This window comes from Phocoena sinus, chromosome 17, assembly GCF_008692025.1.
Source record: "Phocoena sinus isolate mPhoSin1 chromosome 17, mPhoSin1.pri, whole genome shotgun sequence".
NCBI classification, from domain to species: domain Eukaryota; kingdom Metazoa; phylum Chordata; class Mammalia; order Artiodactyla; family Phocoenidae; genus Phocoena; species Phocoena sinus.
Window position 1 is genome coordinate 63,955,460 of NC_045779.1, and position 26,176 is coordinate 63,981,635.

The 26,176-nt window shown below is 43.3% G+C and overlaps 1 protein-coding gene across 1 annotated transcript in view; it reads left to right on the forward strand.

The window, feature by feature from the left end:
• Positions 1–26,176, forward strand: part of FER1L6 (fer-1 like family member 6) — a 179,428-nt gene that overhangs the window by 91,776 nt on the left and 61,476 nt on the right. The window contains exons 16-20 of the mRNA XM_032610333.1: positions 884–974; positions 4,588–4,707; positions 6,194–6,346; positions 14,138–14,315; positions 18,918–19,042. Coding sequence (XP_032466224.1) covers positions 884–974; positions 4,588–4,707; positions 6,194–6,346; positions 14,138–14,315; positions 18,918–19,042 — 667 coding nt within the window. The remainder of the gene's footprint in view (positions 1–883; positions 975–4,587; positions 4,708–6,193; positions 6,347–14,137; positions 14,316–18,917; positions 19,043–26,176) is intronic.

Consider the following 26,176-nt stretch of genomic DNA (forward strand, 5'->3'; position numbering starts at 1 on the left):
GATATGTATCATGTAGTATTTAACTAGTCCCTTATATTTAAGTTGTTCTGATTTATTTTGCTACTATAAACAATGCTACAATAAACATTACTATGTAAACATATTTTTGCAAGAATCTTCAGTTATTTTTGAAGGGTAGAATTCTAGTATAATTTTTGGATCAAATTATATGGACATTTAAATTTTGATAGATGCTGTCAAATAACCTCTGAAATATTATAATAATTAACACTCTCCTATCATAATAGAGGAGAGTGACTATTTCCCTTTGAATATTATCAACCTTGAATATTACCTGGTTTTTAGTAAGTGAAAATGGTATCGATTTTAATTTATTGCTGATGAGGGAATATCTTATTTCCCCAAATTTAAAGTCATTTCTCTTTCTTCTTCAATTGCATTTATAACCATTACCATTTTCCTATTGAATACCTTTTTAACTTCATCCCTCAAAACGTTACTGTTCAGTCCTTTGTATGGTTTTAAAAATGTGAAGACATAGCCCAGTTTTGAGTCTAAAATATTTGCTCTACATACAATTTTCAGGAACATTTTGGTGTGTGTTAAATTTGTAAGATAAAGGAAAACTGCATTATTTTGTGTTTGCTGTTATGAACTTGGATAGGAATCACAATAGGTATATACTGAAAGAAAGTAGAAAAACAAACATCCCCAAAACTAATGTGAGGCCTGGCACTATTTCCCATTCTCATTTTGTCTCATAGAAAAGTTAGTGCCTTACTGCTTAATCCAAAATGAAAAATCTTGGTTCTGTGGCTTCATCAACTTTCCTATTGTATTACAGAAAGTATACTTGCAAACCTCTGGAATTATATAAATGAATTTTCACTAAGTAGGTTTCAAAATTGTTATTCTCTTATAGTGCCTTTATCTCTGAAGTGGAAAAGAAACCCAAGATGTTGAACCAAACCAATTTAGATAAGAAACGACTTACGCTCTATTGGCAGGAGCTGGTATGTGAAAATCTATTTATACTTTTGCAAAGAACTAAAACGTGTGCTTTAAAAATAAACCTCATGGATGAAGCATAGGTCATAGAGCACATGAGGATAAAGTTCTAAAAGTTATACAGTTGTGTGATATAGAAGAATGGGAAGGGAATAAATAGATGAGTGAGTTGGAGAGGAACTAGCATTTACTGAATGTTTACAAGAATGAGCTAGAAGCCCACCAGCGCTATATTCTGTTCTGATGTAGGACTTGTTCATTTTCTTGACGTTTGTATTTTGTCAAAGGCTGTGGACTCTTTCACTTAACCTTCTGCCTCCTAAGCTGAGAGACAAAAAGACATAACTCAACTACCTCTCCTTGGTGTCCTCCCATTATGAATTGTGTGAAAAGCTGTGAGCACTACCTGAGGGCAGGGCAGTGGCTGGTACCTCTCTGTGCCCTGGAGACCCTGCACAGTGCTGAGTGACTTAGAGATGTTCGGTTGCTATTGAATGAGTGACGACTGACAAACGCCAGACCAAGTCAGACCCTGATTGTCTCTCCTTGAAACTTCAGTTCCAGCAATGGCACCAAGGGACGTCCTGTTTGAGGCCATGATAATTCTGCAAAATAAAATTACTCAATGTTTGGCCAGGGACATTTTTAAAGATGTGAATGAGGCCCACAGAGGTTAAATGATTTTATTTAAGGGTCACAGCTGGTTAATCATACTCCAGAGACTAAAGCCCGAGTCTCTGAACACTTGACTCATCCTGCTTTCCAGAACAATAAGTGAAGTTTTGTGTCCTCCTCTACTCCAAGGAGGCCAGATTCCCACCGTATGTAAGATCTATTTCCTACTGAATGTCTTCCTCAGCACCTCTGACTGTCTCTGCGGTGCACGTCCTCCACAGATAGCCCGCACAGCTCTCTCGTTTCCTGTGTCTGACAGTCCTTGTCCTGAACAAGCCCAAGACTTCGTGCTTTGCAGTGGCCCAGCTCTGTCTCCGCATTTCCAGCCTCTGGGTGGACACGTCCACTGCTTGCCTCATAGCACCTCTGACTCAACGTATCCCACTCAGCCCATCATCTGCCCACCGAAGCTTGTTCCCTGTCCTGTATTTGTACCACCAGCCTCACTTGTTGCTCCAATCAGAAGCTTAAGAATCAACTTTGAATCCTGTACCTCAGTGGTCCCCAACCTTTTTGGCCCCAGGGACCACTTTCGTGGACAGGATTTTTCCACAGATGGGGGCGGGAGGGGGGGCAGTGGGAGTGGTTCAGGCGGTAATGGGAGTGAGGGGGAAAGGCAGATGTAGCTTCACTCGTTCGCCCGCCGCCCACCTCCTGCTGTGCGGCCCGGTGCCTAACAGGCCGCGGACCGCTACTGGTCTACAGCCCGGGGGTTGGGGACCCCTGCTATACCTCACACTAAACGGTCATTTTGACCCCAGGCCGGGTTGAGACCCCTGCCCTTAAAGACTCTGGCACTCACTCCATTCTTCATCCCCAGGACCACTGCCTAACCCGAGTGCTTTAGCGTCTCTGGCCAGGGCTATCACAGTCATCTTCCCCTAGTCCACCTTCCATACCGCAGCCAGAATGGTCTCCAAAACACAAATCTGCTTAGATCTCTCTTGATTAAAAAAACCACTGGAGGGCTTCCCTGGTGGCTCAGTGGTTAAGAATCCGCCTGCCAATGCAGGAGACACGGGTTTGAGCCCTTGTCAGGGAAGATCCCACGTGCCGCGGAGCAATTAAGCCCGTGCGCCACAACTACTGAGCCTGTGCTCTACTGAAGCCCGCGCGCTTAGAGCCCGTGCTCTGCAGTGAGAAGCCCACGCACCGCAACGAAGAGTAGCCCCCGCTCACTGCAACTAGAGAAAGCCTGCGCGCAGCAACAAAGACCCAACACAGCCATAAATAAATAAATTTATTAAAAACAAAAGATTGGAGTCTCCCAGTTGTTCATAAGATAAAGGCCAAATTCCTCTGTGCATGATATACAGGGCTGTTCACCGTCTTGTCCCAGCCTAGTCTCCCAGCCTTGTCTCTCATTGCTCCCTTCCCATGTATCTATGTGCCAACGATTCTGAACCCTCACTGATTACGTGCCTTCATATGTAATTGTTCCTTCCAACTGGACTGTACTTTTTCTTCTTATCATCTGATGAATTCAATGCGTTTTTTGCTCAGCACAAATATCATATTATCCATAAAACCTGGCTTTGGCCCCTCTGGTCCCATGATGCATTACACATTTTAGTTATTTGCATATATTGCTTTCACCTCACCAACTGTCAAAGTCTCAAGGAAAGGAAGCTTGAGTCCTCCTCTTGTCCCAGGCCTTGGCTCCTGGGATGGTGCCTGGTGCATAGCAGGTATTCAGGTCCTCTAATCAGAGGGCTTCTTCGGTGCCAGGCCCTGTGCTGGGTGCTGGAGACACAAGGCTGTCAGTACTTGGTGCTTGTTCTTGAGGAATTTATTGACTGGTCTGTTCATTTCACAAACATTTATTTAACACCCACTATGTGCCAGGAACTCCACCAGACTCTCAGTATTCAAGGTAAGAACAAGACCGAGGGGCCCCCTGTCCTTGCAAAGTTAACATTTGAGTGGGGAAGACAGAAGATAGATAACAAAAAGTAAATAAAAACGATTACAGGTTATGATTATGAAGGGCATTTTTTTTTTTTTTTTTTTAATGAAGGGCATTTTAAAAGGCCATGGTGATTGGGAAAATGTGGGAGAATATATGACAGTGGTATCATGGCAGTGGAGGCCTGAGGAGAAACCAGCCATGCAGAGTCTAGGGAGAACATGTGGTCAAGAGGAACCTTAAGCATCCCAGTCTGGAGGGGGAGCTGGGCGTGTTTTAGGACCTCCTGAGGCCCAGTGAGTGAAGCAGTCCAAGATGAGGCAGCCAGTGGGCGGGACCCACTCATGCAGGGCCTTAGAAATCACTGCAAAGTGTTTGGTTTTTTTCCCCCTAAGAACATGAATGCAGGCTGAATGAATAAATCAAAATAAACACTTTAAGATGCTCCAACCACGCACACAGATCTCCCTGGTGCCAGCTTGGTCTGGAAGCATCTACTGTGCCTCCGGGGAGAGGTGGTGAGAGCAGTGATGAAGGACATGGCCTCTGGACTCAGCAGGGGGTCAAGTCCAGCTCTGCCTCTCTGTAGCTGCATGACTCTGTTTCCTCTGCTGTAAAATGGGAATGATAGTACCTACCCCGTAAGGTCGCTGTGAGGAGTCCTAAGGGTTAATACAGCAGATATAACATTGCCCCGTGCAGAGTAAGAGCTCAATCTATTTTAGCTGTTGTTGTTGTCAGTATCAGGAAGCCTAGATTCAGGTCTTGACTAAAGAGCTATGGGACCGTGACAAACCTCTGGCTTCTCTGGGCCTCAGCTTCTCATCTGTCAAATGAAGCTGAGATAATATTCACTGTCCCCATAGTCCTACCAAATTGCTGTTAATGGGCAGCGTGCCCCATAGCAGAGCCCGAAACAGCCCTCATGAGTGTCTCAGCATGGAACTTACAAGCACTTTAAGGAATCTCCAGCAACAGGACTGTGCTCGCTAACCAGATTTCTAGAAAGATCTACACCGACTCTTGTTTTGTTTTAGGAGGCCATAGCCAAGGAGGCCAAGGGGCTCACTCAGCAGCAGAAGAAAAAGTTATCTCTTGATGAAATGATCCAGGCGGCCCAAAACTTTGTGGAAAAAATCCGCTTTCTTGTGGATGAGGTAATCAACTATAAAGGCAAAGGTCATTTGGAAGATGAGACCGAATATCTTCCCAGTGGGGCTTGAATGTTTGATAAGAATGAAAGATGAGCAGTGTTTTCTCTCAAGCCCTGCTGAGCTGAGCAGGTACCATTCGCTTGAAGGGTGAAGGAGGGGGTTTTAAATTAAGCCAAACATGTATGGCTTTATTGATTTTTTTCACGAAGCCTGAGTATGCAGCTGAAATAAAAAGCACATACCTAAATACTAATAAATAATAATAAAGCACACTCCTTAATAGGATCAAGAAAAGTCAAAATAAACATGGGATCTTTGATAGGTTTTTAACTGCAAGCAAATTGAAACTCATGTCCAGTAAAAGTTAAAACAGCTTCTCATTTTAAAGTTAATTGTAAGCAGTATCTTCTGGTGACTACCAGAATGATCTAAAAAAAGTCCTCGTATTTGCTTCTGTTAAATACTAGATTTTGTGGCGGAAGTTTTCAGGGAGAGGTACAGAGTTACTGCTTCTGTTGTCCTTGAAAGCTTTTTTTCCTGTTGCAAATTCATCATTCCCTGGAGGCATAACAAGCCGTGAGATAGTCACCTTGGAATGCAGGAATTTTAATAAGCACCCAGAAGGTTCAAACTAGGTCTGTGACTGACTGACCGTGTGGCCAGAAAACCTCCACGAGGATGTCTCTGTTTCCCTGTCAAGAGAGAAGGGATGCCTTCTTAGGGTACCAATTACACTAGAGGATTACGGGGTTAGAAAAAGTATCTGCTTCCAGTCCGACAATGTCAAAGCCTAGTTTATGACAATGTGCCTCCCTTTTGTTTTGGAAGCTATACTGGCTCAGCAATGTGCATTTCAAACACTCACAACATAATAGGCCTCTTGGCAGGGAATTCTGCAATTCTTACCTTGATTAGCTCAACTTTAAATTCTAATTTTCTGTGCAACTGAGTGCAGTTTCTCCTGAATAAACACCTATAATGGAGCGAAAATACTTAGCAATTATATTTTAGGTATAAAATCCCTTGTAAAATTGTTTTTCCTTCCTTCAGAGCGGATGGAAAGACATCCAAAGACATTCATGGATTTTTGGTGTTTCATTTGAATGTTCTGGAAATGTTACCTGGCTCTTAGGAGGTCCAATGCTGGAAGCCAAATCATGATTACAAGATTGCAAAGAAAAAACCCATGGGAAGGTGGAACAAACGTTTGTTCTGCAGATGGAGAAAAATAGGCCACCAGAGATGCCAAGTCACGGGTCCGACTTGCATGTTGTCAAAGCATGATAAGCAGTTTGGCGTATGGGGCTTCCGTGACCTAAGACTTTCTCAAAGAAGCCACGCTTAACTTGCTCGGTTGCACGGGTGTTTCAGTACCCAGAAAGTTTAAGTCACAGAACTTGTGCAGAAGGGGTGCTGGTGCAGGATAGGAGAACCCTGGGGGTGCTGTGTAAACACCCACATCTCAAATCCATCCCCTCCTTCTCCACAGCCACAGCACACCATCCCTGACATCCTCATCTGGATGCTGAGCAACAGCAGGAGGGTGGCATATGCCCGCATCGCCGCCAAGGACTTGCTCTATTCCCCCATCAGGAAGCAGATGGGTCAACACTGCGGGAAGATCAAAACTCACTTCCTCAAAGTAAGTCTGTACTATTTTTTTTTTTTTCTGATCAGACTCTTTTTATTGTCTTTTTTATGAATGGGTCCCAGATGGCAAGGGAAGAGCTGGCTCCTGGCTTCTAGGCCAATTTCTCAGGGAACCCCATGCATCATTGCTGAGAGGGAAGAGACTCCTCCCTGCTCCTCTCTGCTCAGCCCTCATTCACCAAGGAGAGGGGCTCTTGCTCAGGCTCCTGGCCCAGGGACACGCCCTTCCCCATGGAATTTCTGGTATTTCATCAAAGGTCACAGTCTGTACTATTTTTGACTCAAGGATGGGAACGTCTGTTTTTCCTGGGTTGCACAGCATTCCTAGTGTGTGTCCAGATCTCTGACTAGACACTAAGACTTTCGAAAGTCTGAGGATAACTAGAACATCTTGCCCCCTCTTGATTCAATGAGACCATCCTGGGGCTGAATATTTTCCAATTTTCCAATAACTATGTCACCAGAGACATATAAGGTGTTTTTTTAAAAATCTAGTGCAGATATCTTAAGGTTATTTTAATTTTTACTTCTTTGATTACTAAGAAGAATGAACATTTTTTCTATTAGTTTCCTCTCTACTTTTCTCTTGAGTAATTTATCTATGGCATCATTTTACACAAGTTCATCTATATTTAAAAAATAGACTTCAAAGAAAATTACAAGAGGAGAGGTTGCTCTTCCACAGAACTGCTAGTTCAGGATTCCTGGCGGCTTTACACTGTAAAGATATGATAGTCTTTTCATCTTGGGTCCCTGCACCATTCATGAACACAGGCTCATAGGCACAATCTCTGGATAGATCCTACTGTCTTTTTTTTTTTTTTTTTTTTTTTTTGCGGTACGCGGGTCTCTCACTGCTGCGGCCTCTCCCGCTGCGGAGCACAGGCTCCGGGCGCGCAGGCTCAGCGGCCATAGCTCACGGGCCCAGCCGCTCCGCGGCATGTGGGATCCTCCCAGACCGGGGCACGAACCCATGTCCCCTGCATCGGCAGGCGGACTCTCAACCACTGCGCCACCAGGGAAGCCCGATCCTACTGTCTTTAAATCAAGATTTGAGCCTTTCCTGGAGACCCTGGGTATTTTACCTCTACTACAAAGACATTTCTATCCCAGGAGAGAATTTGAGCAAACATGGAGAAAGACTGGTCCAAAAGCTTAACACTCACCAATGGCTGGCAACAACAGTGTGTGATTTGACTGATTAACTTTCCCAACTCACAGTGGGCTGTCCTGCCAATCTGAGTTCTGATTATTTGCTACAACATAATTATTCTTCCACTACCTTAGAAGGAGGATGAGAAGGCTCAAAACCATGCCATGTGAAGAATAGGTGAGGAGATGACAATGTTTAACTAGAAGAGAGATTTGACAGCATGATAGAGATTTTGTGTTCGTAGGGCTTCCACGTGGATGGTGGGATGATTGTGTGTGTGCGCGTGCACGTGTGTGTTTCCAGAGGCTAGAACTGGGCCCCACGAGAGCCATTACAGGGAAATAGTTCCCTAAATGGAGGTCCACAATGTGTTCTTTCTCCCCTTGGTATGAATATGGCAGTGGGCAGCTGGATTAGACAGCCTCAAAGCGCATCCAATGGCTAGAGTCTACTGTTGATGTGATTGTTATGGGGGGCAGACAGAAGAGGCGTTACAGGTACTGGTTTAATACTTGAGCTTTGAAATAAGGTGAATCTGGGTTGGAATTTGTATTCGTTTACTAGGGCTGTTGTAACAAAGTGCTACCATGTGGCTTGAACCACAGAAGTTTATTATCTCCCAGTTTTGAAGGCTGGAAAGCTGACACAAAGGGATTGCTAGGGCCGTGCTCCCTCTGAAGGTGCTAGGGAAGCATCTCTTCTAGCTTCTGGTAGCTCCTTGGCTTGTGGGAGCATAACTCCAATCTTTATATCATGTTCTCCCTATGTGCATGTCTCTTTTCCTATGATGTCCTTTTTATAAGAATCCTACTCCAGATTGAGCTCATGTTAACTCTGTCTGTAATGACCCTATTTCCAAATAAGGTCATATTCTAAGGTACTAGAGGTTGGGACTTCAACATATGCATTTGAGGGGAATACAATTTTACCTATTAGTGAATTCCAGGGCTAATATTTAGGAGCTGTATGACTTGGGGAATGTTACGTAACATCTCTGTGTCTCCTGTTCTTCATCCTTCAAATAGGGATGTGATGTTGAGGATTAAGTGGATAACTGCACATAAAAGAACACAGAGTGTATGTCCGCCGGGGTCATCACGCAATAAATGTGGGCATTCAAACAAATGGAAATCCAACATCTAGGGGACATTTCTGGCATTGTGTGCCCCCTTCACATCCAGGGAAGTGTTTGTGGTTCTGTATGTTAGGGAAAACCCCGAATGAACTTTTTGGCCAACCCAATATTTTCTGTCATATGTACAAAAGGATTTTTAAACCCACCTCTGTAAAACTGTAACTGAAAAAGAAAAACTCACCCTAGTTATTCACCACAAATATTTCTTCAGCTTTCTCATTCCAAGGAATTCTGGGGTTGAAAGAAACACCTGTCTTAAAAATAGCAAATCATTTCAGAAAGCCCAGTGCTAAAAATAAGAGAAAACCAGCATAAAGTTATTCCTTCCTAAATATTTTGATGTATCCCAGAATCATTTAAAATTAGAACAGGGAACAACTGTCAACTAAAGCCAGAGAATAGACCTAACTGGGAATTCAGGACCTTTGCCCTGTGGCCTTGGCTTACTTCTTTATCTGGATTTTCCTTTTGTCATTGGGATTGCTTTGGGTGATAGCTTTGTAAATGTTGAACATGTTCGATTGTCCTGACATGATGAAACATCTTGATAAGATGAAAACTATTTTCATTCCAGTTCTGATTGTTACCCCTGCTTTTTTTTCCTTTTCTTTTCTTTTCTTTTTTTTTTTTCCCATATCTCTTCCCTCTTGCGTCTCCCTCCCTCCCACCCTCCCTATCCCACCCCTCTAGGTGGTCACAAAGCATCGAGCTGATCTCCCTGTGCTATGTGGCTGCTTCCCACTAGCTATCTACTTTACGTTTGTTATCCCTGCTTTTAACTCCCTCCCGCCACCTCCCTTTAGGCCCTGTTTCTCTTCACTGAATTGGTGAATCTGAAAAAAGCAAGAGCTGCTTCAGGGAGACAAAGGATTCACCCACCTGCTGGTCACTCCGGTTTCTTAACGGGGAATTAGAAAGTGCAGTGAGACAAAGCACAGAATGTAAATCTCTCAGATCTCTAGATTTTTTCCAGAGTCGCCTCAAAGTTTGTTCCACAGAACAGCTGTCCTTTGAGTGGCGCCATAAACACCCCGTGTTCAAACACATTTAGAGTCTGCCGTTGTATCCCCCTCTTGGAGTTTCACAGTGCCTGTCAACCAGTAGAAAAGTCAATGTCCTGCAGTCAGGAATCATCTTTTACGACCCATGCTTGTCAACCTTATTCATCTAGAATAGCTATTTACAAATTTTAGGAAACTGCTATGCCTAGGGGGCCCAGGTTGAGGGAATATTAATTAATCTAAAGGAAACAAAACTGCCTCACCTGAAGTCACATGGCTAGGTAATAGTAAATCTGGAATGGCAGTCAGGTTTTCATGGTCCCTGTTCCATGATCTTTCTTTCTCTCTAATCTAAATATATTCATAATGTTACTGAAAATGCTGCAACAGAATTTGCTGAGCTCAGCCTAATCCACCATCCAGAAAAGCAGAATTCTCCCCCTTGAGTCTCAGAAAAGGACATTCATTCTAAAAGGAAACTCTTCCTGTGGGAGATGGATGCAGCGGCCCAATCTTCTTTTTCCTCGAGTCACCTCTCAGTGCTGAGTCCGCCACTCCTCAGTCTCGTTTCCACCTCTATCCTGGCTTCTGCTCCACAGCCCTGAGTCCAGACTCTTCCTCTCAGGCCTCCAGGTTTCCATCCAGCTTTCCCTAGGATGCAGCAGAAAGTGGTAGCTGCAGACACCCTTCCAGGTCCTGCCTCAAAGTGAAGTCTCTACAAGGCAAACACACCTTTCTCACACTAATATTGATGGACCAACTTCAACACAGTTTGTGTGAATGACCATCTTTCTCTCCTTTTTCTGACTGGCCAAGATTTCCCTTCTTTTGTAAGACAGCTGGCATTTCACCAGGACCCCGGAGGGGAGGTGGGTGGGTTACAGGAGAGGCTAAGACTTCAGCGTTCTGTCTCGTGCAGTTTTTACACATTGGTGATCATACTTTTTTGACGCAATTTTGCATTCTATAATTATTTTTCTTTGTTGTTGTTGTTTTTCTCTTTCCCTCCCTGCCCTGCCATGCTATTCTTAAAAGGAAAGAAGTTGCTCTGGTTGGTCAGGCTTCAGGAGCACATGAGAGAAAGGGGAGAGCGGGGGAGGGGAAGGCAGGGAAGACAGCTGAGGCTGGAAATGCACGTGAAGTGAAACGTGGGTTGTTGTTTCTGTGAGCACCTAGAAAGGTGCTCAGTGATGGTGCGTGAGTTCCAACTTGGATTCCTAAGTGAGAGACTGCATTGTCTTGCAAACAATTTCAAGGTGTGTATTTTTAAAAAGATGTATAAACGGCAAACTTTAGGCAAGCAGCCATGGTCCTTGTATAACATTTTCACAAGATGTTAGCTGAGTTTTGGTTTCTAGCCATGAATTCACATATACAGGTTGTTTTCATAGCAGTAGAGATGAAGGACGTTTTGTGTTTTTGTTTTACTTTAAGAAGCAAAGGAAATCAGACCTGCTTGGGGGCAACACAGCAGAGTTAAGAGTCTTGCTACTCAAACACTTAAAACTGTGGTCCATAGACCAGCAGGATAAGCACCAACAGGGAGAAATCTCAAATCCCACCCCATACCCGCTGAGTCAGAATTTATATTTTAACCAGATGCCCCAGCAGTTCACATGCACAGGTACACGTACCAGTGTATGAGGAGCTTGGGCCAAGAGGATGGGCTCTGGAGCCAGGTAGAGCAGGGTTGAGTCTTGGCTCCGTCCCTGCCTGGCTTTGTGACATTGGACAATTGTCTTAACCTCTCTGAACCTCCACTTCTTCATCTTTAAAATACACATAATGAAAGAATTTATTTTACAGTCGTCATGAAGATGAATGATAACCTATTAGTTGTTAATAGTATGCAAGTAATAGGCCGTTCTGTGTGTAGGGAGGAACATTAGACCAGGGCCTGGGACAATGTAAGTGCTCAGCACATGTAAAATATTATTATTAGAAAAAGAAATAAATAATTCAACAAATATTTTCTGAGTGCTTCCTGAGTGCCAAGTACTATTTTAGGCACTGGGGACATCACTGTGATATGACAGTCAAAAATCCTGCCTTTGTGAATTGATGTCCTCGGGATATATACAGATGGCAGAGGGATTGCTTTTATTACAACAAAATAACCTTAGGCTCTCAATAGCTATTTGTCTGATTGAACAAGTGCTCAATGCATTTTAGCTATTTTCATTATTATTGTGGAAGTGATGAGTTGAGGGTGTTTTGTCTTATTATAATTTTTAAAATGATGAGTTGCAGACTAGTTGTCTTTACTAACAGCAAAATGACCTTAGTTGTTTCTTTTTTTTTAATTTTTTGGAAGTATCACTTTTTTTTTTTTGGCTGCATCGGGTCTTCGTTGCTGCATGCGGGCTTTCTCTAGTTGTGGCGAGCTGGGGCTACTCTTTGTTGAGGTGCGTGGGCTTATCATTGCGGTGGCTTCTCTTGTTGTGGTGCACAGGCTCTAGGCGTGCGGGCTTCAGTAGTTGTGGCTCGTGGGCTCAGTAGTTGTGGCTCACGGGCTTAGTTGCTCCGCAGCATGTGGGATCTTCCTGGACCAGGGCTCGAACCCGTGTCCCCTGCATTGTCAGGCGGATTCTTAACCACTGAGCCAGCAGGGAAGCCCCCTTAGTTGTTTTTTTTGTTTGTTTGTTTTTTTGCGTTACGCGGGCCACTCACTGTTGTGGCCTCCCCCGTTGCAGAGCACAAGCTCCGGACGCACAGGCTCAGCGGCCATGGCTCACGGGCCCAGCCGCTCCGCGGCATGTGGGATCTTCCTGGACCGGGGCACGAACCCGTGTCCCCTGCATCAGCAGGCGGACTCTCAACCACTGCGCCACCAGGGAAGCCCCCCCCAGTTGTTTTTTTAAAGCTGAATAAATCATGGCATCCTATTCCCTAAGGAATAAAATCTAAACTCCTCCATCTACTCAGCAGGACTCTGCAGCCTCATCTGTGTCATTCTCTGTTCCAGCTTTTTCTTTGCTGAAAGCTCTTAGCAAATCTGTCCCTGGCACCAAGTAAGCGCTCACTAAACGTCAGCCCTAATCACCACAGTTAGCTCCTGCCTCTGTATCTCTGTTCAGGCACTTCCTTCCTCCTGGGATGCCTTCTCTAGGAGTCCAACTCCAAAGTACTTATTAAAGCCTACTGGAATATGTGAGTATTAAAGAAAGGATGGATATACCTGCTTCTCCTCTGGTCCTATGGCATCTTCTCTCTTACACCTCGCATTTGAGTAAGTGAATGCAAGTCGGCCTCCCTGTCTAGATGTGAGCTCTTGGAAGGGAAGCCCAGGACTGTGTCGCAGTCATTGTGAGGCGCTTCTGGCCCCACTCCCTCAGCAAGGTCTGGTGGCACTTGGTAGTAGCTGCTGAACTGAGTTGCTCACAATCCTCTTGGGGAACTCACAGAGCAAGACAGGAAGGCAGGCCAAGAACCAGGCACAGTTTGGGGTTCTGGGGCTTTCCACGGGTGCCTGGGAAATTGTCAGAGCAAGTGGTAGCCTCTCCCAGTGGGATTTTGTGATTCTCCATGGAAAACAAGTGGTGCAGAAGAAAGGGGAATTGTGCACTGATGGGAAATCCTAGGAAACACTAAGAAGAGGCACTTAGAAGAGTCAACAAAATCTGGAGAGGTGGCCACTTTCCGAGCGAAAGCCTTGCCAGAAATCCTGCACCCAGCCAAGTCTGGGGCCTGAGGTTCCTTAGATGGGCGTGAGGAGGCCCCTAATCCTGGTGATGGAGAAATAAAGGAGCCGCTCTGCATTGAGTTGTGTCCTTTACATGTTGAGAACGCACACACCCACACACCACACACACACTACTACACACATAAACACAAATTCAAACAAACATAAATATAAATTCAAATCCGAGTACATTAAAGGAGGGAAAGCAGGGTAGCGAGGGAACTCGAAACCACACTGCGTGAGGGAGGGGTGAAGGGATGAGAGGTGTCTAGCAGGAAGAAACAACATGGTAGGGCAGGTAGATGCCCCGAAGCCCACAGGGGCCTGACCTGTGGAAGAAGAATTCGAGTTCTTCTGAGCAGCAAAGAGGCAGAGGCTGTGGTTGGAACTCAAGGCAATTGGAAGTTCTGGGAAGGGGGATTTCAACTCAGTGTGGAGAGAAGCAGGCTGTGGGCGTTCAGAGTCCAGAGCCCACATCTGGTATCATCTCGCCTGGTTCGAGTCCTGGCTCCGTCACTTGAAAACTGAGTAATCTTAGGAACTTATTTAGCCTCTCTGAGCCTGAGTTTTCTCATCTATAAAACAGGGGTAATAACCATACCTACCTGTTAGGTTTAAATGATCACACAGGGCCTGTTTGAGGTCCTGGCCCCCTTAAACCTGGATCCTCCTCTAAAGCTGTGCATCGTGGCAACTAGGGTCATTGGTCTCGTTTTAATAGGAGCCCCAGGGAAGGACCTCTTTTCTCAGAGAGTGAGGCCCACAATGGCTCCTACTAATGAGGGGGTCTCTTCCTTGTAACCTTTCCCCAGCTTCCTGGAAAACAGCCAGCTGGTTGGTCGATGCAAGCGAAAATTGACGTGTACATGTGGCTGGGCTCCACCAGACACTCTAGTGCCATTTTGAACAACTTACCAGCAGGCTATGAAGCAGAAATGTCCTCCAAAGGGGCTGGCATCAGTAAACCCCCAGCTAACCTGCTCTACAAAGGTATGATGCCCACTGGGCCAAGAGGGTCATAAGATGTCTCTGGTGGGCTTCTGAGGGGTGGCATTCATGAGCTGTTTGCATATTATTTTAGGATCAACTTATTTGCCTCTTTTTTTTTTTTTTTTGCGGTACACGGGCCTCTCACTGCTGTGGCCTCTCCCGTTGCGGAGCACAGGCTCTGGATGCGCAGGCTCAGCGGCCATGGCTTACGGGCCCAGCCGCTCCGCGGCATGTGGGATCCTCCCGGACCGGGGCCCGAACCTGTGTCCCCTGCATCGGCAGGCGGACTCTCAACCACTGCGCCACCAGGGAAGCCCCCTTATTTGCCTCTTTTAATACAGTTTCTAAGTTTTCTTTCTGACCTTCCAATGTCCCATCTAAAGAATAAAGTGAAATTATTAAACATATCTGGAATAAATATTTATATTTTTCTGTTAATGGAGAGAAGGCAATATGAGTTTCTTTGCTAACAGACTATATAGATTGAGTTTGCATTTAAAGCAAAAGATGTCTTTTTCAGCTTCCCTGGTGGTGCAGTGGTTAAGAATCCGCCTGCCAATGCAGGGGACACGGGTTCGATCCCTGGTCCAGAAAGATCCCACATGCCGCAGAGCAACTAAGCCCATGCGCCACAACTACTGAGCCTGTGCTCCAGAGCCCACGAGCCACAACTACTTAGCCCACGTGTCACAATTACTGAAGCCCGCGCGCCTAGAGCCTGTGCTCTGCAACAAGAGAAGCCACCACGATGAGAAGCCCATGCACCGCAACAAAGAGTAGCCCCCGCTCGCCACAACTAGAGAAAGCCCGCATGCAGCAACGAAGACCCAATGCAGCCAAAAATAAATACAATTTTAAAAATAATAAAGCAAAAGATGTCTTTTAAAGAGACATCAGTAAGTTCTTGTGCTCATAGGACCTGTGGAATTAAAGCAGATTTCCTTTTACATGGCATTGGGGTTTTGACCCATAAACAGCAGCCATTTACATTTCCCAGTAATGACCCAGTAGAAACTGGTATCATTGGGGTCACTCATGTTTCTCTAGCTTGGTTCTTGGGTTGGCTGCTTTTAGCAGTTCAGCATGGTTTATGTAATGCTCTCTTCTACGTAGGTATTTTCTATGAGTGCCATCATATTTCCATTTCCATATAATTTTGAACTTTGTTCTAATCATTAATGCCTTACAGTTGCATTTTGCTTTCTGTTGCCAAATTGCTTCAATTTGCACCATCCTTGCTGCTGAATTCAGATGGGGTAGAACAGTTTTACCTTCACTTCAACTGAAGTTGAGTTTTGAATTGAGCCAGTGCCTGAAACACTGGAAGACTGTCTACAAATCCAGGTTTCCCGTGTTGCACAAGGCTCCTCTGATGTTGACTGAACTTGACTGCCAGTGGAACCTAAATGGCTCAATACTTAGAGAAGACAGAGTTCTAGAGATATTTATCCAATGGTTCAGCTCGTGGTTGCCATGCCCAATATCAATGCGTAAGAGCAAGGAAAACTCAGCTCTTTTTGAAAAATGCACAACCCCTACCATATGCCAAGCATTGTGTCATACACTTTACACATAGGATTTGATTTATTTCTCACACCAACCTTGGGTGGTTTCTTCATTCTACAGATGGAGAAAGGATGTATTGGAAGTGTTTAGAAATTGCCCAAGGTCACACAGCTAGTAAATGATGGAACAAACTGTCTCCAAACTCTTCTTTATTTCCACTGCTTTCCATCTTGTCTTTAGAGTTTTCATCTTTGGGTGAAAACACCCACATCAAGTTACCTTTTTATTTCTATAGACACTATCTCTAGAGACCCAAGGTACCTGGACATATTTGCTGTCCCAGCTACTAACGATTCAGAGGAGAGGAAAGGCTTTTTCCAAAGCTTTCTGACCCTCTGCAGCATGTTCTTTTCATGGAATGACCTAATAAACTTGCTCAGCTGTGCCCTGACATTAATGGCTTTGGCTGCCTTCCACACCTCCTGGAGAATTTCCTTTCTTCGTTCATTTTATGCTTCAGAACATATCCATTCAACCAATAATTAGTTTGCACCTGCATATGGAAGGTACGGTGGGAAAACTAGTGGGGAATGAGGAGTGGTGGGAGAGGTGATCCTGGCCCTCCAATGGGGGCAATCAGACGTGTCTCTAATAACCACACATGGAAAGTGAGCCGCAGCACAGAGATGGGCCAAAGTATGGGAGCAAAGAGGAAGCTGGCTTTACTAGTCTAAGGAACAGAGCTGGTAAGACTCAAGGTTTCAGAAAAACAAAAACCTAGACCAAGTCAATGGCGACCCCTGGAGGTGTGCAGTGTCCTGCCTATGTGGTTGTATTGGGAGCTCTGCTAAAATTCTGGGGTGACTCACTTCAGGGACACCTTGTGGATGATCTCAGGGAATGAGCTATTCTCAAGTTCACTCCCAGCTGAGAAATTTGCCCACTTATGTAGCATGTTAAGGAATGCTTAGAGAGCGTGGGCTCTCTTGACATACCCTGGTCAGGAAATTCCTCAACCCTCTGCTGAATGTTCCTTTGTTAACTGTCACCCTTTTAAGGAGCTCTCTTGGGTAAGAGGGTAAAAGGGAAAAACACTTTTAACAGTTTTTGTTAAGGTAATTATCTCCCTTTATTCTACATGATATGTTTATATCACTATTTCTTGATTTTACATTTAACACATAGCTACTCATTGTGAAAGATGAGGATTTACCTCTGTAACTTATCCAAGCTTTTATCTCCTTGTTCCAATTTTAAGTAGATACTTCTGTTGCTTAGTGTTTTTCTTGATTCAATGCAATCTCAATTAAAATCCCAGCAAGTTGTTTTGTGGATATCGACAAACTGATTCTAAAGTTCATGTGGAGAGGCAGAAACCCGGAAGAGTCAACACAATATTAAGAAGAACAAAGTTGGAAGACTGACACTACCCGACATCACGACTTACTATAAAAGCTACAGTCATCAAGACAGTGCAGTATTAGCAAAAGAATAGACAAATAGGTCAGTGGAACACAATAGAGAGCCCAGAAATAAACCTACATAAATATATTCAGTTGATCTTTGACAAACAAGTGAAGGCAATACAATGGAGCAAGCATAGTCTTTTCAACAAATGGTGCTGGAACAACTGGACACCCACATGCAAAAATATAAATCTAGACATCGAACTTATGACCTTTGCAAAAGTTAACTCAAAATGGATCATAAGCCTAAATACAAAATGCAAAATTATAAGACTCCTAGAAGATAATATAGGAGAAAACCAAGATGATTTTAAGTATGGCAATGATTTTTTAGATACAACACCAAAGGCATGATCCATGAACGAAATAATTTTTTTTTAAAGAGGGTAAAAGGGAGTAAATGAATATAAAAAGCAAGAGGGGCCAGGCAAGGGCAAAGGATCATAAAGTCCATGAAACAGGGCATATGATTAACTCAACTCTTCTTTGGGGTTCCCCCACTGAACCCTGGTCTGCCCCACCTGCAGCCCTGTCTCTGCCTCCCATCCCGTCAACCAGGTGTGCTCACTCCCGCCTTTAACCTCCCATGCCCTCTGCCTGTATCTCCTGCTCGGACACTTAGCTCTGGCTCCTGTCACTGGGATTGGGGCACTTGCTTGTCTTCTGCCCCGTCCCTGGAGTTCCCCAAGGTCAGGGGCTGTCTTAGCTACTTCAGAATCCTCAGAGGCCAGAACTGTGCCTGGTGTACTGTAGGTGCTCAAAATGACATTGGCTGGCTGAATGGCAGAATGGATGGATGGATGACTCAAGACTTTACTGAGTTTATGGAAGCAAAAATGAAGAAATGTCCCCCTTATACACACACACCATTGGAAACAGGAGGTTTTACTAAGAGGTGAAATGTGGTCTTTTTAAATTTTTTATTGAAGTATCATTGACTTACAGTATGATATCATTTTCAGGTGTACAGCACAGTGATCCAGTATTTTTGCAGATCATACTCCATTATAAAGTGATTACAAAATAATGGCTATAATTCCTTGTGCTGTACAATATATCCTGTTGCTTATCTGTTTCATACATAGTAGTCTGTATCCGTTCATCACATACCCCTAATTTATCCCTCCCCCCACCCCTCTCCCCTTTGGTAGCCACAAGTTTGTTTTCTATGTCTGTGAGTCTGTTGCCGTTTTGCATATAGATTTTTAAAATGTGGTATTTTAGGAAGAGATTTGGATTTTGGAATCTGACGGAAATGAAATCCAGGCTCTGGAATTAGTTAGCTCTGAAAACTTGGAAATGTATTTTAGCCTTTTTATGAACCATTTCCCTCATCTATAAAATGAAGATAATGATATATATTTCACGGGGTTGTTTTGTTATGAAGATTAAATCCCACAATGTGGTGAATGCACCAAGGAGAATGCCTGGCTCCAAAGTACCCGTGAACATGACCTCTCCCCCCCATCTTCCCTGTGTCCATTTTGGTCTAAGAGGCCTTCAGTGCCCGTGGTCTCCTTTGTCTGTCTCCGGAAGCACCCACAGGTGAGCATCACACACAGACACCCACTCGCACTCACTGTTCCTCAGAAGCCTGCTAATGCCACCCCTTCCCGTTATTTGTCCACAGACCGGCATGTCTTCCAGCTGAGAGCTCACATGTACCAAGCCCGGGGCCTCATCGCAGCTGACAGCAACGGACTTTCAGACCCTTTTGCCAAGGTCACATTCCTTTCCCACTGCCAGACCACGAAGGTAACCAGGGGAGCCCACTTGCTTTCTCCCCGCAGCCCACAGCCGAGCCACAGCAGAACCCCAGGAAAGAAAAAAACCGGGGCACGTTGCAAATACTTGTGTCTCTGGGTGTGTAGGTGTGTAGGTGTTTCAGACTCAAAAGCATGGGCACAAGGCAGCCAGACATTGGGAAGGTCTACTGATCCAATGTGATCTGTTGTCGTGAAGCCAAGAGGGCAAGCAACAGAGTTGAAGGAAGGGAGGGAGGAAAAGAGGGGTGAGGGAGAATGGGATCTGGCACCCAGAGCACCTGCTGGAGTGATGGGCACAATGCCAAGCTCAGTGGGATGAACAAACAGCTCAGACAACTTGCATGAGGCTTCTGGTGCAGTCTTTGCTGAGCGGTCTTGGTGGGGAGGAAAGCTTTCCTGCTCTGCAGTCAGGAAGCCCTAGACTTTGTACTTCTAGCTGGGGGACTCTGCACACTTTTAACACCTGTGTGATTCAGTGTCTCTCTCTGGAAAATACTACTTCCAGACAGACGCTGTGAGGATTAAAGGAGACGGATCTATACCTGTTTCCTTGGCTTTCTCCCTTTCCTGTACACTGAGTGCAGACATGTGAAAAAGGGGCCCTAATGAGCGCATATCCAATAGGCTGCTTTTCTCATTAGATCGTATTCTCTAAGGATTTACTCTGTTCTCTGAGGATTCACTGTTCTGAGGGAGGGAAGCTCCGTAAAGGATTTGCCCACCTCTGGGAGTTAGGACAGAATTAAGACACAAAGAGACCTGACCTCACGTTCTACCTCATCTACTCTCTAGCTGCCTTTACTCACTAAACCTCAGTTTGTCTTCTTAAAATAGGGCTGTTGAGAAGAAGCAAAAAGTTAAGTGTACAAAGAGATTGAGGAGTAGTGGCCATTACATTGGCTGATGTTAAGAGGGCTGACATTTCTCCCCAAAGTGAGGCCGTGATGGTGTTTTGATTGATGACACAGGTTGAGAGCATAACGTGAGCTAGCATCTTGTCAATTTCACCAGCATGCGTGGAGCGCTTGCTCTGTGCCAGGTCCCATGCTGGGCTCAGGGGAGCTGGGGGACCAGACTCTGCTTTTTTTTTTTTTTTTTAATAGAACTTTACTGGAGTATAATTGCTTCACAATACCATGTTAGTTTCTGTTGCACAACAAAGTGAATCAGCCATATGCATACATATGTCCCCTCCCTCTTGAGCCTCCCTCCCACCCTCCCTATCCCACCCCTCTAGGTCATCGCAAAGCACCGAGCTGATCTCCCTGTGCTATGCGGCTGCTTCCCACCAGCCAACTATTTTACATTCGGTAGTGTATATATGTCGATGCTACTCTCACTTCGCCCCAGCTTCGCCCTCCCACCCCATGTCATCAAGTTCATTCTCTATGTCTTCCTCTTTATTCCTGCCCTGAAACTAGGTTCATCAGTACCATTTTTTTTTTTTAGATTCCATATATATGTGTTAGCATACGGTATTGTTTTTCTCTTTCTGACTTAACTTCACTCTGTATGACAGACTCTAGGTCCATCCACTTCACTACAAATAACTCAGTTTCGTTTCTTTTTATGGATGAGTAATGTTCCATTGTATAAATGTGCCACATCTTCTTTATCCATTCATCTGTCAGTGGACATTTAGGTTGGTTCCATGTCCTGGTTATTGTAAATAGAGCTGCAGTGAACATTGTGGTGCATGTCTCTTTATGGTTTTCTCAGGGTATATGCCCAGTAGTGGGATTGCTGGGTCATATGGTAGTTCTATTTTCAGTTTTTTAAGGAACCTCCATACTGTTCTCCATAGTGGCTGTATCAATTTACATTCCCACCAACAGTGCAGGAGGGTTCCATTTTCGCCACATCCTTTCCAGCACTTATTGTTTCTAGCTTTTCTGATGATGCCCATTCTGACTGGTGTGAGGTGATACCTCACTGTAGTTTTGATTTGCATTTCTCTAATGATTAGTGATGTTGAGCATCCTTTCATGAGCTTCTTGGCCATCTGTATGTCTTCTTTGGAGAAATGTCTAGTTAGGTCTTCTGCCCATTTTTGGATTGGGTTGTTTGGTTTTTTGATATTGAGATCCATGAGTTATTTGTATATTTTGGAGATTAATCCTTTGTCTGTTTCATTTGCAAATATTTTCTCCCATTCTGAGGGTTGTCTTTTTGTCTTGTTTATGATTTCCTTTGCTGTGCAAAAGCTTTTAAGTTTAATTAAGTCCCATTTGTTTTTATTTCTGATACTCTAGGAGGTGGGTCAAAAAAGATCTTGCTGTGGTTTATGTCAAAGAGTGTATTTCCTATGTTTTCCTCTAAAAGTTTTATAGTGTCTGGTCTTACATTTAAGTCTTTAATCCATTTGGAGTTTATTTTTGTGTATGGTGTTAGGGAGAGTTCTAATTTCATTCTTTTACATGTAGCTGTCCAGTTTTTCCAGCATCACTTATTGAAAAGGCTGTCTTTTCTGCATTGTATGTTCTTGCCTCCTTTGTCGTAAATTAGGTGCCCATATGTGCGTGGGTTTATCTCTGGGCATTCTATCCTGTACCGTTGATCTATATTCTTATTTTTGTGCCAGTACCATACTGTCTTGATTACTGTAGCTTTGACATATAGTTTGAAGTTGGGGAGCCTGATTCCTCCAACTCCGTTTCTCTTTCTCAAGATTGCTTTGGCTATTCGGGTTCTTTTGTGCTTTCATACGAATTGTAAGATTTTTTGTTCTAATTCTGTGAAGAATGCCATTGGTAGTTTGATAGGGATTGCAGTGAATCTGTAGATTGCTTTGGGTAGTATAGTCATTTTCACAATATTGATTCTTCCAATCCAAGAACATGGTATATTTCTCCATCTGTTTATATCATCTTTGATTTCTTTCATCAGTGTTTTATAGTTTTCTGAATACAAGTCTTTTGCCTCCTTAGGCAGGTTTATTCCTAGGTATTTTATTCTTTTTGTTGCAGTGGTAAATGGGACTGTTTCCTTAATTTCTCTTTCTGATTTTTCATTGTTGGTGTATAAGAATGCCAGAGATTTCTGTGCATTAATTTTGTATCCTGCAACCTTACAAAGTTCATTGATTGGTTCTAGTAGTTTTCTGGTGGCCTCTTTAGGATTTCCTGTGTAGAGTATCATGTCATTGGCAAATAGTGACAGCTTTACTTCTTCTTTTTCAATTTGTATTCCTTTTATTTCTTTTTCTTCTCTGATTGCTATGAATAGGACTTCCATAATTATGTTGAATAAGAGTGGTGAGAGTGGACATCCTTGTCTTTTTCCTCATCCTGGTGTAAATGCTTTCAGTTTTTCAACATTGAGTATGATGCTTGCTGTGGGTTTGTCATATATGGCCTTTATTATGTTGAGGTAGGTTCCCTCTATGCCCATTTTCTGGAGAGTTTTTAATCATAAATCAGTGTTGAATTTTGTCAAAAGCTTTTTCTGCATCTATTGAGATGATCATATGTTTTTTATTCCTTAATTTGTTAATGTGGTGTATCACATTCATTGATTTGTGTATTTTGGAGAATCCTTGCATCCCTGGGATAAGTCCCACTTGACCATGGTGTATGATCCTTTTAATGTGCTGCTGGATTCTGTTTGCTAGTATTTTGTTCAGGATTTTTGCATCTATGTTCATCAGTGATATTGGTCTATAATTTTCTTTTCTTGTGTGTGTGTGGTATGTGGGTCTCTCACTGTTGTGGCCTCTCCCATTGTGGAGCACAGGCTCCGGCCACGCAGGCTCAGCGGCCATGGCTCACGGGCCTAGCCGCTCTGTGGCATGTGGGATCTTGCCGGACCGGGGCACGAACCCGTGTCCCCTGCATCGGCAGGCGGACTCTCAACCACTGCGCCACCAGGGAAGCCCCTATAATTTTCTTTTTTTGTAATATCTTTTTCTGGTTTTGGTATCAGGATGATGGTGGCTTCAATGAATGAATTTGGAAATGTTTCTCCCTCTGCAATTTTTTGGAAGAGTTTGAGAAGGATGGGTGTTAGCTCTTCTGTAAATGTTTGATAGAATTCACCTGTGAAGCCATCTGGTCCTGGACTTTTGTTCCTTGGAAAATTTTTAATTACGGTTTCAATTTCATTACTTGGATAGGTCTGTTTATATTTTCTAATTCTTCCTGATTCAGTCTTTCAAAATTGTACATTTCCAAGAATTTGTCCATTTCTTCGTGGTTGTCCATTTTATTGGCATATAGTTGTTTGTAGTAGTCTCTTATAATCCTTTGTATTTGTGCAGTGTCAGTTGTGATTACTCCTTTTTCTTTTCTAATTTTATTGATTTGCATCCTCTCCCTTTTTTTCTTGATGAGCCTGGCTAAGGGTTTATCAATTTTGTTTATCTTCTCAAAGAATCACCTGTTAATTTTATTGATCTTTGTTATTATTTTCTTTGTTTCTATTTCATTTATTTCTGCTCTGATATTTATGATTTCTTTCCTTCTACTGACTGGGTTTTCTTCTCTTTCTCTAGTTGTTTTAAGTGTAGGTTTAGATTGTTTATTTGAGATTTTTCTTGTTTCTTGAGGTAAGATTGTATTGCTATAAACTTCCCTCTTAGAACTGCTTTTGCTGTGTCCCATAGGTTTTGGGTTGTCGTGTTTTCATTGTCATTTGTTTCTATGTATTTTTAAAATTTCTTTGATTTCTTCAGTGATCTCTTGGTTATTTAGTAGCGCACTGTTTAGCCTCCATGTATTTGTGTTTTTTACAGTTTTTTTCCTGTAGTTGATTTCCAATCTCATAGCATTGTGGTCAGAAAAGATGCTTGATACGATTTCAATTTTCTTAAATTTTCCAAGGCTTGATTGTGACCCAAGATGTGTTCTATCCTGGAGAATGTTCCATGTGCACTTGAGAAGAAAGTGTATTCTGCCACTTTTGGGTGGAATGTTCTATAAATATCAATTAGATCTATCTGGTCTATTGTGTCATTTAAAGCTTGTGTTTCCTTATTAATTTTCTGTTTGGATGATCTGTCCATTGGTGTAAGTGGGGTGTTAAAGTCCCCTACTATTATTGTGTTACTGTCGATTTCTCCTTTCATGGTTGTTAGCATTTGCCTTATGTATTGAGGTGCTCCTATGTTGGGTGCATAACATTTATAATTGTTATATCTTCTTCTTGGATTCATCCTTTGATCATTATGTAGTGTCCCTCCTTATCTCTTGTAACAGTCTTTATTTTAAAGTCTATTTTATCTGATACGAGTATTACTACTCCAGCTTTGTTTTGTTTTCCATTTGCATGGAATATCTTTTTCCATCCCTTTACTTTCAGTATATATGTATCCCTAGGTCTGAAGTGGGTCTCTTGTAGACAGCATATATATGGGTCTTGTTTTTGTATCCATTCAGCCAGTCTGTGTCTTTTGGTTGGGGCATTTAATCCATTTACATTCAAGGTTATTATCAATATGTATGTTCCTATTACCATTTTCTTAATTGTTTTGGGTTTGTTTTTGTGGGTCTTTTTCTTCTCTTGTGTATCCCTCTTAGAGAAGTTTCTTTTGCATTTGTTGTAAAGCTGGTTTGGTGGTGCTGAATTCTCTTAGCTTTTGTTTGTCTGAAAAGCTTTTGACTTCTCCATTGAAAGTGAATGAGATCCTTGCTGGGTAGAGTAATCTTGGTTAGAGGTCTTTCTCTTTCATTACTTTAAGTATATCCTGCCACTCTGGCCTGCAGAGTTTCCACTGAAAAATCAGCTGATAGCCTTATGGGGATTCCTTTGTATGTTATTTTTTGTTTTTCCCTTGCTGCTTTTTATATTTTTTCTTTGAATTTAATTTTTGTTAGTTTGATTAATATGTGTCTTGGTGTGTTTATCCTGTATGGGAGTCTCTGTGCTTCCTGGACTTGGGTGACTATTTCCTTTCCCATGTTAGGGAATTTTTCTACTATAATCCCTTCAAATATTTTCTCAGACCCTTTCTTTTTCTCTTCTTCTCTGGGACCCCTATAATTCAAATGTTGGTGTGTTTAGTGTTGTCCCAGAGGTCTCTGAGATTGTCTTCTTTTTATTCTTTTTTCTTTATTCTGCTCCTTGGCAGTTATTTCCACCATTTTGTCTTCCAGCTCACTTATTCGTTCTTCTGCCTCTGTTATTCTGTTATTGATTCCTTCTAGTGTATTTTTCATTTCAGTTATTGTGTTTTTCATCTCTGTTTGTTCTTCTAGATCTTTGTTAAACATTTCTTGTATTTTCTCAATCCATGATTCCATTCTACTTCTGAGATTCTGGATCATCTTTACTATCATTACTCTGAATTCTTTTTCAGGTAGATTGCCTATTTCCTCTTCATTTACTTGGTCTTAATAAAAACCTTTATTAGGTTTTTACCTTGCTCCTTCATCTGTGACATTTTTTTTTTTTTTTTAATGAGTTGGATTGTGTTCCTGTTCTACTGGTTGTTTGGCCTGAGGCTTCCAACACTGGAATTTGTCGGCTATTGGGTACAGCTGGGTCTTTTTGCTGAGATGAGGAGCTCAGTGAGACCTCACTCCAATGAATATTCCCTGGGGTCTGAGGTTCTCTGTGAGTCCAGTGGTTTGGACTCAGAGCTCCCACCGCAGGAGCTTCCGCCTGACCCCAGGCTCGCAAATCAAGATCCTGCAAGCCAGGTGGGGTGGCAAAAAAAAAAAAGAGAGAGATTGGTTCAAGATGGCAGAGTAGAAGGACATGCGCTCACTCCCTCCTGCGAGAGCACCGGAATCACAACTAACTGCTGAACAATCATCAACAGGAAGACACTGGAACTCACCAAAAACGATACCCCACATCCAAAGACAAAGGAGAAGCCGCAATGAGACAGTAGGAGGGGCACAACCACAAAAAAATCAAATCCCATAACTGCTTTGGTGGATGACTCACAAACTGGAGAACACTTATAACACAGAAGTCCACCCACTGGAGTGAAGGTTCTGAGCCCCACGTCAGGCTTCCCAACCTGGGGGTCGGGCAACGGGAGGAGGAATTCCTAGAGAATCAGACTTTGAAGGCTAGTGGGATTTGATTGTGACTTTGACAGGACTGGGAGAAACAGAGACTCCACTCTTGGAGGGCACACAAAGTAGTGTGTACATCGGGACCCAGGGGAAGAGGCAGTGAC